Consider the following 15,363-nt stretch of genomic DNA (forward strand, 5'->3'; position numbering starts at 1 on the left):
CTGCATCCTGCTAGAAAATGCCAGAATGCAGAATGGCCAGTCCGCCCTGGTCTCTGTCACAATTCCCCTGGAAGAATTGTGGAATCCTTTGTGAATTACAAGGTAGCCTGTGAGTTTATATTCTAAACGTTCCTGGAAACGTCGGGGAGTACATTCCCTAGTACTTCTGGTGAATCATTTACATGTTGCTCAATGCCCATTCTATGCGGTTCCCCTACAGAATGTATTTTTGAACACGTGGGACATGGATAAGCAAATATGTGCCCCAGATTGCTTTGAGCAGAGTCCAGGAAGTGGTAAGGAGACAGACTAGTGCTGTCTCTTCCCAAGACAAAAAGTTGTTTAAAAAACGATTTTCACTTTCTGTGTTTACAGTCTATGCCTGTGGTTGTTACAGTTAAAAATTGTAGTTTTAGCCTGCCTGTAATTTGCATATTTTATCACCTGTGTTGTGTTTTAAATGTGTGGGTTTCCCTGCCCATGATTGCCTTCATTTAGTGTGTTGAATTGTGGGATTTGCAGTCCAACCTCTGTAGTTTGTCCCTCTAATTCCTTGGTGACAAATCTGTTTTCCCTCCAAATTTCTCATTTGCTCTGTGCTTAGACCTGTGTGCTCAAACAGTGCACCCCCAGCCACCATTTTGTGTTCACAAGCCAGTGAGGCCAGCCCCCCTGCCCCCCCTAGCAACAGGGATTTTCTACATCAGAGGGTGCTTCTGTGAGCTGTATTTACTGGGGCCTGTGCACTTCGTTTTTTGGCCAGCAGGGGGAGTAAAGCTTTATTCAAACAGTATTGTTAGATTTCGAGTTAGTGAAGCCTTTACCTGCTGAAGTCCAAAGTTGTGGATTGAGCCTGTCTGTCTCCTAGGAGATTCTGAACAGGAGCAAGCAGCTGCCCAAACCCCACCCCCAGGCCAGCAGACCATTGGCTATTCAGCTACCAGGCAAGTCTGAGCCCTCCTCTCACACCTGCCCAGGCCCCTGAAGGCCTTGCTGGGTGCATCCCAAATCTTTCTCCTCCATCTTGTGAGTTGCAGCCCACATGTGCCCCAGATTGCTTTGAGCAGAGTCCAGGAAGTGGTAAGGAGACAGACTAGTGCTGTCTCTTCCCAAGACAAAAAGTTGTTTAAAAAACGATTTTCACTTTCTGTGTTTACTGTCTATGCCTGTGGTTGTTACAGTTAAAAATTGTAGTTTTAGCCTGCCTGTAATTTGCATATTTTATCACCTGTGTTGTGTTTTAAATGTGTGGTTTTCCCTGCCCATGATTGCCTTCATTTAGTGTGTTGAATTGTGGGATTTGCAGTCCAACCTCTGTAGTTTGTCCCTCTAATTCCTTGGTGACAAATCTGTTTTCCCTCCAAATTTCTCCTTTGCTCTGTGCTTAGACCTATGTGCTCAAACAGTGCACCCCCAGCCACCATTTTGTGTTCACAAGCCAGTGAGGCCAGCCCCCCTGCCCCCCCTAGCAACAGGGATTTTCTACATCAGAGGGTGCTTCTGTGAGCTGTATTTACTGGGGCCTGTGCACTTCGTTTTTTGGCCAGCAGGGGGAGTAGAGCTTTATTCAAACAGTATTGTTAGATTTCGAGTTAGTGAAGCCTTTACCTGCTGAAGTCCAAAGTTGTGGATTGAGCCTGTCTGTCTCCTAGGAGATTCTGAACAGGAGCAAGCAGCTGCCCAAACCCCACCCCCAGGCCAGCAGACCATTGGCTATTCAGCTACCAGGCAAGTCTGAGCCCTCCTCTCACACCTGCCCAGGCCCCTGAAGGCCTTGCTGGGTGCATCCCAAATCATTCTCCTCCATCTTGTGAGTTGCAGCCCACATGTGCCCCAGATTGCTTTGAGCAGAGTCCAGGAAGTGGTAAGGAGACAGACTAGTGCTGTCTCTTCCCAAGACAAAAAGTTGTTTAAAAAACGATTTTCACTTTCTGTGTTTACTGTCTATGCCTGTGGTTGTTACAGTTAAAAATTGTAGTTTTAGCCTTCCTGTAATTTGCATATTTTATCACCTGTGTTGTGTTTTAAATGTGTGGTTTTCCCTGCCCATGATTGCCTTCATTTAGTGTGTTGAATTGTGGGATTTGCAGTCCAACCTCTGTAGTTTGTCCCTCTAATTCCTTGGTGACAAATCTGTTTTCCCTCCAAATTTCTCCTTTGCTCTGTGCTTAGACCTGTGTGCTCAAACAGTGCACCCCCAGCCACCATTTTGTGTTCACAAGCCAGTGAGGCCAGCCCCCCTGCCCCCCCCCCCCTAGCAACAGGGATTTTCTACATCAGAGGGTGCTTCTGTGAGCTGTATTTACTGGGGCCTGTGGACTTCGTTTTTTTGGCCAGCAGGGGGAGTAAAGCTTTATTCAAACAGTATTGTTAGATTTCGAGTTAGTGAAGCCTTTACCTGCTGAAGTCCAAAGTTGTGGATTGAGCCTGTCTGTCTCCTAGGAGATTCTGAACAGGAGCAAGCAGCTGCCCAAACCCCACCCCCAGGCCAGCAGACCATTGGCTATTCAGCTACCAGGCAAGTCTGAGCCCTCCTCTCACACCTGCCCAGGCCCCTGAAGGCCTTGCTGGGTGCATCCCAAATCATTCTCCTCCATCTTGTGAGTTGCAGCCCACATGTGCCCCAGATTGCTTTGAGCAGAGTCCAGGAAGTGTTAAGGAGACAGACTAGTGCTGTCTCTTCCCAAGACAAAAAGTTGTTTAAAAAACGATTTTCACTTTCTGTGTTTACTGTCTATGCCTGTGGTTGTTACAGTTAAAAATTGTAGTTTTAGCCTGCCTGTAATTTGCATATTTTATCACCTGTGTTGTGTTTTAAATGTGTGGTTTTCCCTGCCCATGATTGCCTTCATTTAGTGTGTTGAATTGTGGGATATGCAGTCCAACCTCTGTAGTTTGTCCCTCTAATTCCTTGGTGACAAATCTGTTTTCCCTCCAAATTTCTCCTTTGCTCTGTGCTTAGACCTGTGTGCTCAAACAGTGCACCCCAGCCACCATTTTGTGTTCACAAGCCAGTGAGGCCAGCCCCCCTGCCCCCCCCCTTAGCAACAGGGATTTTCTACATCAGAGGGTGCTTCTGTGAGCTGTATTTACTGGGGCCTGTGCACTTCGTTTTTTGGCCAGCAGGGGGAGTAAAGCTTTATTCAAACCGTATTGTTAGATTTCGAGTTAGTGAAGCCTTTACCTGCTGAAGTCCAAAGTTGTGGATTGAGCCTGTCTGTCTCCTAGGAGATTCTGAACAGGAGCAAGCAGCTGCCCAAACCCCACCCCCAGGCCAGCAGACCATTGGCTATTCAGCTACCAGGCAAGTCTGAGCCCTCCTCTCACACCTGGCCAGGCCCCTGAAGGCCTTGCTGGGTGCATCCCAAATCATTCTCCTCCATCTTGTGAGTTGCAGCCCACATGTGCCCCAGATTGCTTTGAGCAGAGTCCAGGAAGTGGTAAGGAGACAGACTAGTGCTGTCTCTTCCCAAGACAAAAAGTTGTTTAAAAAACGATTTTCACTTTCTGTGTTTACTGTCTATGCCTGTGGTTGTTACAGTTAAAAATTGTAGTTTTAGCCTGCCTGTAATTTGCATATTTTATCAACTGTGTTTTGTTTTAAATGTGTGGTTTTCCTTGCCCATGATTGCCTTCATTTAGTGTGTTGAATTGTGGGATTTGCAGTCCAACCTCTGTAGTTTGTCCCTCTAATTCCTTGGTGACAAATCTGTTTTCCCTCCAAATTTCTCCTTTGCTCTGTGCTTAGACCTGTGTGCTCAAACAGTGCACCCCCAGCCACCATTTTGTGTTCATAAGCCAGTGAGGCCAGCCCCCCTGCCCCCCCCCCCTAGCAACAGGGATTTTCTACATCAGAGGGTGCTTCTGTGAGCTGTATTTACTGGGGCCTGTGCACTTCGTTTTTTGGCCAGCAGGGGGAGTAAAGCTTTATTCAAACAGTATTGTTAGATTTCGAGTTAGTGAAGCCTTTACCTGCTGAAGTCCAAAGTTGTGGATTGAGCCTGTCTGTCTCCTAGGAGATTCTGAACAGGAGCAAGCAGCTTCCAACTCCCTGGCCAGCAAACCTTGTCTGAGGTTGCTGGGACCTTATATGGTGCGCTGGTGGTTGGCACATCTGTTCACTGATTGGTGGTTGTATCTGGTGTATCCTCATTGGTTGGGTATTTGAGGGTTCTGACTGGTTTCTCGGTCTGTGATTTAATCATTGCAGGGTTGGGACTAGGGCTAGGGTTCGGATTTCTATTGGGAAGTAGGGACTAGGGCTTCCTATGTTATTGGTTGTTGAGAGTAGGGTGGGATTAGGGCTAGGGTTAGAACTTCAATTGGAAGTAGCTATTTAGTGCTTCTGGTGTGATTGGTTGTTGGACCAGGTGTGGGACTAAGAGTAGAGTTAGGCTTGCTATTGGAAGTAGGGACTAGGGCTACCTGTACCATTGGCTGCTTGGACTTGGATTGGGACTAGTGGTAGGGCTAGGGCCTTTACTGGACGTAGAGATCAGGGTTTTTGAACTGATTGGGTGCTTGGACTAGGGTTAAGATTGGCTGCAAGGTCCTTGTCTCCTATTGGTTCTAGAAGTTAGGGCTAATGTTGTGATTGGATAATGTTAGGGCTAGGGTTCCCATTGGCTGAAGGGGTCACCTGATTACTAGGGCTACAAAAAAGGCCAGGCTTAGGGTGGAGAGGACAAGGGTAGTTGCCTGTTTGGGCCTGTTAAGGGTGGAGAGGACAAGGGTAGTTGCCTGTTTGGGCCTGTTAAGGGTGGAGAGGACACGGGTAGTTGCCTGTTTGGGCCTGTTCGAGACTGATCGGGACTAGGGACAGAAATGCTGCCCTTTTTCTCATTAAAAAAAAAAAAAAAACCTTCACTCTTTCATCCCTCCACTATCCTTTTTTCTATAAAAATTAACAGCCTAACATGTTCACTTCTCAAATTCCATGTTCCATATTCAACTATACTAATATACTGCCCAAATAACTGAATAACATATCTACTACTCAAATTACTTCATATTTATACTATACTAATTTTCAACACTAATCCTTTATGGGTTCCGGAGTGGCGTGCTACTCGCCAAAAAGCGCTTCAACACCCATCAGGGGTAACAAGTGCTATATGAATGCAAATCTTTCTTCTCCTTGTATCCATCCGCTATCCTTCTCACTCCAAGTAACAGACTAATATACACCACTGAAATTACCTCATATTTCATCTATCCTTCTGCTATAATTCCAAATCCAAATAACTGACTAACCTATCCACCACTTAAAATGTACTTGCATGTTTCACTATACTAATTCAACACTAATCCTCTGTGGGTCCCGGAGTAGCGTGCTACCCGCCGAAAAAGCGCTTTGACGCCTCGTCAGGGGTAGTAAGCGCTATATAAATGCAATTACAATACAATATTAGTGGGGAATCATAGTGTTGAGAACATCCTCGGCTTCTGCTCCTCATGGATGCTTCATGCTTGAAACATATAGAACAAATTCTGTGTAATGCAAACATGGTTAACTACTAAAGATGTGATATGAGATCCATACTAAATGAAGTCCAAGCATCGTTCCAGCTCATCGGCTATTGATTTTGTATTTCAGCATCCGGAGAGATATACTTCCGCTAGTCAAATCCCTCTGTCAGGATGTTGAGTATGAAGTGCGGTCGTGCATGTGCCGGCAACTGGAATACATAGCGCAAGGAATAGGGTAAGTAGCATCTTCAAGTGATTACACTGAAAAATATGTAATGTGGGTAAAAAAAACAATTATGTTTGCCTTTGCGTACCTGCAAAGCACTGCAGTACTCCATCTTATGAACAAATCATATCTGAAATAGTGTCTGCTACACATATCTAGAGTATGTTGCATGCTGATATTTTACTTGCTGTGATGTGTTCTACTTGTTAAACCCACATAATCTAAGTAGATTTACATTTTAAATCTTTGTTTTCACCGTTTAACTTTATATCATTTAGAGTTAACAGTATCTGAGTGTTGAAAGGTATTCAAGGTTTGGATATAGTTCATTATACTAAAAAATATACTAAGTGGTGAAATGCCTGAGCAGCATTCATTTTCTAAACCAAAGCTGAGTGTGCCAAGAGATTCTGAAGATGTCAATGGTAGGGTGATAGATACATTTAAGGGACAAAACCAAAGCCAAGTTAATTAACTGCTGGCTTATGTGGGTATTTTAGCTATACAATCACAAAGGCAATAGATCTAGCTTTTTTCTTTATGACCAGTTTGTGTATGATTTTGTGGAAAGATGAGTGACTGTAAAAATGGTCGGATCAATCAATGGCTGCATAACTGATTGAACGGATGTAGTTCAGTGTGGATAATTGGGTAAAACTGGGTACATAGATCTCTACATTGCAGGGGTTCTATTCTACCGGACCTGGCGGAAAAACGAAGGACTGGAATGAGCCTGAGAATAATTCAAGCATTATTTACATCACTCTGTTAGTTGCATACCACCGGGAGGGGTCATTGTTTATTGCACAGTGTAATTCAAACTCATACAGCAAGGGGGGAAGAGTTTTGATTGGAAACTGACCCTGTTTTGTTGTGTCATACTGTGGTATGTTTTGCTATTGGTTTAATGTATTTAATATTAGTATGCTTATCCCGCTGAAAAGGCTATTTCAACACGCTGAGCGGAAGTTTTATCGAGGTGCATACCAGTACCCGTATGATACAGGCAGCGCATTTTCTTTGATTGGGCTGAGCGCACCTTTTAAAAAGTGCACCAGTCGCAATCAAGAAAAATGCATTGTATTAGCATGAATGGTCTGCCCCCAGGATAGCCACGAACTTGCGATAATCTGGGGGAAGCGCAATGCTGTGAAAAACAGCGCAGCTGCTTTGAAGCCGCTCTGTGTTTCTACAGTGCAGGCATAAAGCCGCCTGCACTTTGAAGGGTGGACAGAGATCCCCTTGCAGGCAGGTGTAATGAGTGACTACACCCGCCTGCCAGGGGATGTCTGCGGGTTATGGACCCCCTTTCCCCTACCAGAGGGCTGCAATCATGGGGCCTAATAATAGTGCACCGCCTGTAGTGTAGTTCCTATATTCCCAATAGGCTCTGTGCATTGGAATAACATAAACAATAGTTTAGACGTAGGACTGAGGTCGACTAGGTCTCTACTGAATATGTTAAACTTAATTATGAATGCCAGCTAGCTCAGAGGTCACTAGAAACTTTCTCGAGTGAACAGGAATGAGTTAACTTTCCTGAATAGACAAGAAGGGATTAGTTTCTGACAACCGCATAAACATGACAACTTTGCTCCCTGCAGAATAAGGAGTATATCTCCAGAGTCGTGGAAACAATAGATAACTATTTCACTCAGTCAATCGTGCATACTTAGTTTCACCAGAAGCGCAGAGAAATAGAGAGACGGGCGTTTTCAATAAAAGTGGTTATTTATTGAACAGTCTTCTTTCTTATGCAAGAGAAGTGAGTTGCCACAATTGCAATACTTGTTATAAAGTAAAGTGCGTACAGTAAAAGGAGTATTATAAAATAATACTGTAAAAGAATGGTACAGTTTCTAAGCCATACCGTGTTTAAAATAGATAAAATATATACATATATAAAAACATGACTAAACGTACTCAACTGGTGCTTCTAAGATGCGCCTACCCCGGTGTACTTAACCTAAGCCTAGTACATGGGAAGGAGTATATTAGCTGCAGTTTAAGTTAAGATAGTTTTGCAAAGAATCTGAATCAAGAATTCTCTAAGGATCTAATCAGCTCCGTACCTTGGTTAGAGAATGAAGGAGGTCTTGTATCTTGTTTCTCAGGACTCGATCTCCCAGCAACCCGCAAGGGTGACTGGAAACACTGGGGCTGGATTTTTCGGCAGGAGAAAAGACAGCGTCTCTCTCAGTGCGTCAATGGGAGGGTCGGCTTCCTTCGGCTCTTGCCACAGCAGGGCGTCGGGCAAGTAGGTAGTCGATCTGCTCCAAAACCACCGTGTGTTTGCTAGGGCAGCTGTTGGTATATTTATACCTGGAAGGTGCCGAGTTTGACGTAAGGTTGGATATAAGACATCACTAAGAACTTACACTTCTTTCAGGACTCCAGTAGTTCTTGGACAAATCAAAACAAAAGCAGGGGGGTATTCCCGGGCTACTGGAGGCTTGGTTTGTTTAAAGAACGTGTTGTACTTTCTAGGAGTCTATGGGAGTAGCCTTGCCGTATTTGGACTGCATTGGCTATGACTAAATATGGATTTGATTCTTATGCCTTTATAAGGATATGATATGTTATAACCACATCAGGGCATAAATCGGGAATATCTAAATAGGGTCCTAGATACGTTCACAACACGCCTTTTAGGTGGTGCACTGTCAGTGCGCCTCCTGAGAGCTTCTTTGCCTTTGTGCCAGTGTAGTGTAGTTCCTATATTCCCAATAGGCTCTGCGCATTGGAATAATATCTTCAATAGTATAGACGTAGGACAGAGGTTAACTAGGTCTTCTACTGACGATATTAGACTTAAGTTGTGTGTGCCAGCTAGCTCAGAGTTCACTAGAAACTTTCTCGAATAGGCGAGGAGGAGTTTAACCTCCCTGGATAGACAAGAAGGGATTTAGTTTCTGACAACCATAGAACATGACAACATTGCTCTCCCTGATCAAGAGTATATCTCCAGAGTCGTGTGAAAACAAAAGACAGCTATTTTACTCAGTCAATACGTGCATACTTAGTTCCACCAGTTCGTAGAGAAAGAAGAGATGGGCGTGTTCAATAAAAGATGTTATTTATTGATCAGTCTCTTTTTCTCATACAAGAGAAATGAATCGCTACAGTAGCAATACTTAAGGTTAAGAAAAGTGCATACAGTAAAAGCAGGATTATAAAATAATACTGTAAAAGCATTGATATGGTTTCTTAGGCATATGATACTTTAAAATGGATAAAAGATATACATACATATATACATTGACTTATCGTACTCAACTGGTGCTTCTAACTACGCCTACCCCGGTGTACCTGACCTAAGCCTAATACATGGGAGGGAGTAAGTAAGTAGCAGTTTAAGTTTAGTTTGTTTTGCCAAGAATCTGACTCAAGAATTCTCTGTGAAGGGTTAGTCAGTTCAGTACCTGGGATTTAGAAGGCAGGAGGGCTGGTATCTCTCTCTCAGGACTCGATATCCCAGTTACCCGCGAAGGTAAGCCGGAAACGCCGGAAGCTGGATTTCTCGGCAGGAGAAAAGGCAGCGTCTTTCTCAGCGCGTCAAAAGGGAGGGGCAGCGTCCGTGGGCTTCCTGCTTCAGCTGGGCTCTCCGGGAAGTAGCGCTGCTCCAAGCTCATCACCACCGCATCCTTGCTTAGGGCAGCGTCAGTATATTTATACCTGAAAGGTGCCGAGATTGACGTAAGGATGGACATAAGACGTCAGTAAGAATGTCATAAGGACTGGTCGTTCTTACATTCCTTTTAGGAGTTCTCAAGCGAAATCAAAACAATAGCTGCGGGGGATTTCCCAGGTCTGCTGATGGTTTGGTTTGTTTTGAGAACTCGGTGTGCGTTCTAGGGGGCTGGAGGAATAGTGCTTGCTTAATGTGACAGCATGCGCTATGACTTAATCTGACAACGGGTTTCTGTGCCGTTGTATGTATACTAGTGAATTAATAACCGGACAAGGGTCAGAAATAGGAGTATCAATATAGGTACCTAGATAAACACACTACACCAACTCCACGATTTTATGTACATATTTACTAACCTAAGCAATAGTAAACATAACTAATAATGCATGTGTATACCGAACCACCCCAAAATACATTGTTTGCATTTGAAAAATGGCGTATGCGAAATACACGAAATGAGTATAGGTACTGTATGCATTCAAGCAGTATAATCATTCAAAAAGTAGATGCACATTTTATATCAGCATGAATGATTTGTGAAATTACACATGAAATGGCTCTTAATACAGAAAAAAAATTGCGAGACCATCTCATCACATATAAATACAATTACTTGCATATAAGCTAGAGGTTGAGGTAAATTTTTGTTTCTACAGTTCCTAAGAATAGAAGCTCTGTTCTCTAAGAATAGTTTTACTTCAAGCAGAAGATAAGTGCCAAAAAGGTAAATATTTTGGATCTGGAAAAACTTTTCGGTTTTCAGGGGAGAAGAGAAACAATAGTTCATAGTCACTTTGTTTTCAAAAACCGAAGGCCAAATTCAGAGTTCAGGGAACGCTGTGTGCAACTTTGTTTAAAGTTATTCTCTCTGTTCTGGTGAAAACATCAGACTCTCGAAAAAACAGTCTACAGCTTCTGGTGAAAGTTCGACCAAGTTGGAAAATGTCGCTACCATACAGTCATGCGCATGTTCGCTTTCAGTGATGTTTAGACCAGTACTGCTTACAGAAGGTCGTACCTGGTTGATGCTGCTCTCATCCTGTACTTCACTACCCTTCAATCGTAGTGGTGAAGTCTCCACGAATGCCGTCATCAGGATAGGTAGCCGCTGGGGACAGCACAATGCATGAGCCTTTACTGGACCCAACAAAGTATCTGCATCCAATGGTACTTCTGATTGTAGTGTAAGACAGGTGTCCAACACGCATTCTTTGCCGCATAGCATGCATCTTAATACAGGTAAGACACAATTCTGCCATATGGGTCTGAACGAAAGAAACCAGGTCATATTTAGATCTCTTAGCCGGGCTAATCCAAGGACTTTAGTTATGCGGTCCCGGTAGCGTATAGCTAGGATCGTTTCTTCCATTGTTGCTGGAGTCTTGTCTGTGACATGGCTTGCCATAACGAAGCAAGAGTAGCAAAAATAGGATGCCTACTACGAGTCCCAACAGGAGAGGAAGTCCGCCAAAGATGGAATGGACGAAATTTGGAAAAATACCCAGGACTGCTTTGAATGGGGTTAACAGTCCCGAAAAAACGGTCTTAAATACACTCGCAATACCATTTGTATCAGAAAGATTTAAGATTTCGTTTAGCATTTCTGCGAAGTGTAGGGGGCAATTTGTTGATAGCAATGCATGTATCTCTCCCGTTGTCCTTGCAACTTGGAGATCATACGTTTCTTTTGATGACGTCAAATGGGTTGGCGTCTGTAGGAGCACAGTCTTCATTCTGCTTAAAGTATCAATTCGAATAGAAGAGATATTCAAACTTGGCCAAATTTTTTCCTCCCTGTCTGGAGTGTCATTTGGAAACAATACTCGCTCACAGCAAATGACCATGGAAGTCAAGCTTACTAGATAAGGTTTTCCTGGCAGCAAGCCACAACATCTGTGATCCACAATTAGAATGTAACTCCCGTTAGAAAGTCTTCTAAAGAATGGTTGTATTCGTGCTGCAGGTGTGCCGAGCTGGTGGCATGAAAGGTTATTTGAAGTCCCCTCGCAGGCCCCATGTAAACTTATGCCCTGACACAGAAGTATACCACTTAGTGATTTTTCACAATTGTTACCACTAAGAAATACACTCTGTCCCTTATCACTGTAACATGTGTGTGTATAAGGTAAGTTCCATGTTGACTTAATGAATCCTTTACCCAACCTTTCATACTGGCCTGCCTGTATATATTTTTGACAGTATCGAAACTGGAAAGTTGTTATCGGAATAGTTATTATCCCATGTACTATCCATTCAATGACAGGTTGCTCTGACATTGTCAATGGTAATCTCTCAAGTTTTTCAATGCTCAGAATTGTATACTCTGCACCCTTTTGTGCCAAACTGATTTGTGTATCAGTAAGGTTAAAGATACTGAATAATGACGTTGTGTTGATTAAACGCCAAGGCACATAGCCTGAACGTAGATTTTGTAACGTCCAGCCAAGCTGTACAATAGAACGCAATTGGGACTGACCGTGTTGTAACATCAGAAAGTCTTGTTCTATTATATCGATTGCAGATGATACAATACTGTCCAGTGAATATATTCTGGAAGACAGAGTCATTAACCCATTGTCCACAACAGAAAGCGATTTTTCCAAATTAACACGGTCAATTTCCCGTATTTTCTCTGCTGTTTCAATTTGAGTTACTTTCCAAGCTTCATTGTAAGCTGCATATATAGAGGCCGCTATGAAACGTTTTTGACGCTGTTTGCGTGGTCCCATAATGAAATCACGCAAGTCAGCACCTTCCTTAAGTAAAGTCAAGTGTTGCTTAATTTCTGCCAGAGTGGATGTTTGTAGCCATTCGAGGCAGAGTTTCCCTACACTGTAAGTAGTTATAATCCCTGGATGTTGTCTCTGGGAGTATCTAGTGTCTGGCCTGGTCAATGTGAACCCCTGTTTTTTGTTCAGGAATCTATCTTGACAGTTATTTGTGTCTGTGGGCCAGATCAACCATTTCTTCCAATCAGGATGTGTTCTGTTTTGGTATAAAATATGGGATACGTCTATCTCAACATCTGTAGTACTATTACTGTTGTGTGTTGGTTTTGGAATAGACGGTTTGTTTAAGTCTTTAATTTTGGCTAGGCCAAGACAGGATGTCTGTTGAATTGTGTCATTCAAAAATATAATTTGTTCTGGGATCATGCAGGCTCTAAATAATGATTCTAAACCTTGCACTTGCCAATCTCTTGTACCCCAGATTGTCTTAGTTTCAATATTTTTGTTCCAAAAATCATAACCAAATGTTTTCATTTTTTGAAAAAATGTCTCTGAATAGACCAATTTTGTGTTTGAAAACATGGTTTTCATTCTTGTCTTATTTAACAGTCTAAAATAAAACATTTCTGCTTTACTTGTGTTAAACCCTGAGAAGTATGAAAATCTATCATAAAATGTTTTTGAACTGCCTTTTGGCGGAGTAGCACAATGTTCCCATTGGTTGTAATTTAAAACATTTCTAGGTTGAGCAGATTTATGCAGAAAATGGTTACCATAGTGGTTATAACAATATATCTGGTCATAATTAGATGAACCTTGTAAATAATCATGTCCTGTAAATTTAGCTGACATCACTAGATCTGACATCATATCATTAATACTTTTAAAGTCCCAATCATCAGAGAATGTGCTTGGTTTTACAAAGTCACTCAATGAAATCTTGAATTGATGAGGATACTTCAGGAGCTCAACCGGACCATAGATTTCGTAATCAGTTTTGTCCCACGCTACCCCACCGGGTATAGGATTGGCTGTGAAGTTTACTGAAGAAAGTTCTCTTTTCTCGATGTGTGAAGACTTGTATGGTTTCAGGACCAAGTTGATATTCTGACTTGCTGTGTCCATTATAACATATTTTCCCTCAATGAAATGTCCCAAGCATAGTACCATGATGAGCCAAAGTATGAGGATGAATACTCCTAGTGCCACCCAAAGTTCAATCCATGGAGAAATCAGATAAGTTTCTTCTAGTTGTTGAATGAGTTCCTTTGCTTTGTTTTTAAAAGATTTTTTTGTCGGCTGTTCTCCATGCTCACTTGGATCTTCAGAAAAATCATCGAAGTTGATGAAGTTGCCTGATGCTGTTCTGTCAATTGTTTCAATTGCTTCTGTTTTCTTTTTTGCTTTTTGAATTTTCTTTGTTTCATTAGCATAGTCTATGGTTACATCATTGTAGACTGGTGTTTCTTGATTTAAGATTTTAATTTGGGTTTCAAGAGGTTTAAGTTCCATGGCTTTGTTGCATAGTCCTTGTTGATTCAATGTAGGTTTATCAATTGTGATTAGTCTCTCAGTTTGAACCTCTGTATTTGTAGCAAACTTTGGTGTTCTACTACTTCTTGGGAGTCCACTTGGCCTACTACTTGTTATCGGCCACATGATTGTGGTTTAACCAGGTCGATGGATACAACTCGGTTCTCCTTTTTACCAGCAAGGGGCGGTAATACTACTGATCTTGTCCCGTTGACAGACAAGATAGGTACTGCTTTTCTGTAAGAAGGCCCAAATTCCTTCTTTACCGCGATCTTCTCTCTGACCAGATCCCCGATTTTTGGAATCCAGACAGGCCTTGCTGGGACAGGTGGTTTATCTTCAGTGGCTGTTGGCTGTTGCTTCAACTTTATGTTGCTCAGGTCTTTTCTCTTTTCGTTTAAGTCCTGTAAAATAGCCAAACGATCTTTGATATCAAAGCATTTTTCTTTAACCACTGAAGTTTGACTGTCGAGGTCCTGGATTAACATTCTAGTCCCAAACAATAGTTCGTACGGACTGAGACCTTTCAGAGAATTTCTTGGTAGATTGTTAAGACTACGTTGGACACTTATTAAATGTTTGACCCACCCAGCTCCCGAACCTAATACCTTTGCCCTTATAGATTGCTCTATGCCTTGGTTTTTTCTTTACACCATCACGTTTCCCTCAGGAAGGAAGTGATAAGAGTCCCGCAATACAATGCCCATGCTGGCCATATACCCCCCATAAGCTCGAGAGCTAAAAGCAGGGCAATGGTCAGAATGTAGCATGCCCCATGCGTATATGCCATTATAGACTCGCAAATCTTTTTATAACAGTTCAGACGTCAGCCGAGAGCTGGGGTCTACATTTTAAGTGATGATAGTCTCTATATGTTAATTTTGCGCATTAATCCAACTGTGTTTTATATATTTATTGTTTAATCCCGTCTTGAGCGAACCGCCATGGTAAAACACCATCTCGGTCGCCACTGCGATCTCTGTTGCAGTTTGGACAGTTTTTTGAAAATATGTGATGTTGCAGGCTCATTCCTGGCCACCAGTATGTGGATTGCAATTCTTCCAGAGAATGTTTTAGTTTGAGGTGTCTAAGACCCTCACCCATATGTGCGTCTGCTATTAACAAGCCTCTCCTGTTTGTGTTTGGAATTACTCTATCCCCCACTCCAGGGATTTGAGCAAAAGGAACGGAGTTCGCATCGATTATGTATGTATAATTGAGTGGATAGTTGATGGGTAGCACTGAGCAGTCGCCTTTTGATGACGTTTTTACCGCCAGTATTGTTTCCCCGTCAATGTATTTTCCTGAACGCTTTTTTGTAGCTACGGGAGCCGATTTAGTTGCTTTCGCTGTGGCTGTCTTAGCCAATAAATTCCCTGCAGCGTGAACGCCATCACGCTGATGACTCAATGAATGTATTACGTGAGTCTTTGGTAGTTCTTTCTGTAAAAGAACTACTTGTTCCCAAAGCGATTTTTGCTTTATTGTGTCATCTGTGTCATCTTTGTAACCGTTTTGAACCCATTTCTGCAAGTCTTCGTTGTATGATTTGACGCAGTAATACGAATCGCACACTATTAGTGTCGGGAATTCGCGATCGGCATTATCTAGCGCCATTTTTAACGCTATTATTTCAGTCTGTTGTTCTGAATTATTTTCCACTGAGTGTGTTTTTGTAAACAGTGGTCTCAATTTACTCCCTCGCCACACGTCTT

At 42.6% G+C, this 15,363-nt stretch overlaps 1 protein-coding gene across 4 annotated transcripts in view; it reads left to right on the forward strand.

The window, feature by feature from the left end:
- Window positions 1-15,363, forward strand: part of PPP4R4 (protein phosphatase 4 regulatory subunit 4) — a 1,921,930-nt gene that overhangs the window by 562,003 nt on the left and 1,344,564 nt on the right. For all 4 annotated transcript variants that reach the window (XR_013600947.1, XM_078660096.1, XM_078660097.1 and 1 more), the window contains exon 7: window positions 5,597-5,704. Coding sequence is in view for 3 of the 4 variants with exons in the window: in XM_078660096.1 (XP_078516222.1) it covers window positions 5,597-5,704 (108 nt within the window). In the remaining variant the exon portion in view is untranslated. The remainder of the gene's footprint in view (window positions 1-5,596; window positions 5,705-15,363) is intronic.

Source organism: Lissotriton helveticus, chromosome 9, assembly GCF_964261635.1.
Source record: "Lissotriton helveticus chromosome 9, aLisHel1.1, whole genome shotgun sequence".
Lineage (NCBI taxonomy): Eukaryota > Metazoa > Chordata > Amphibia > Caudata > Salamandridae > Lissotriton > Lissotriton helveticus.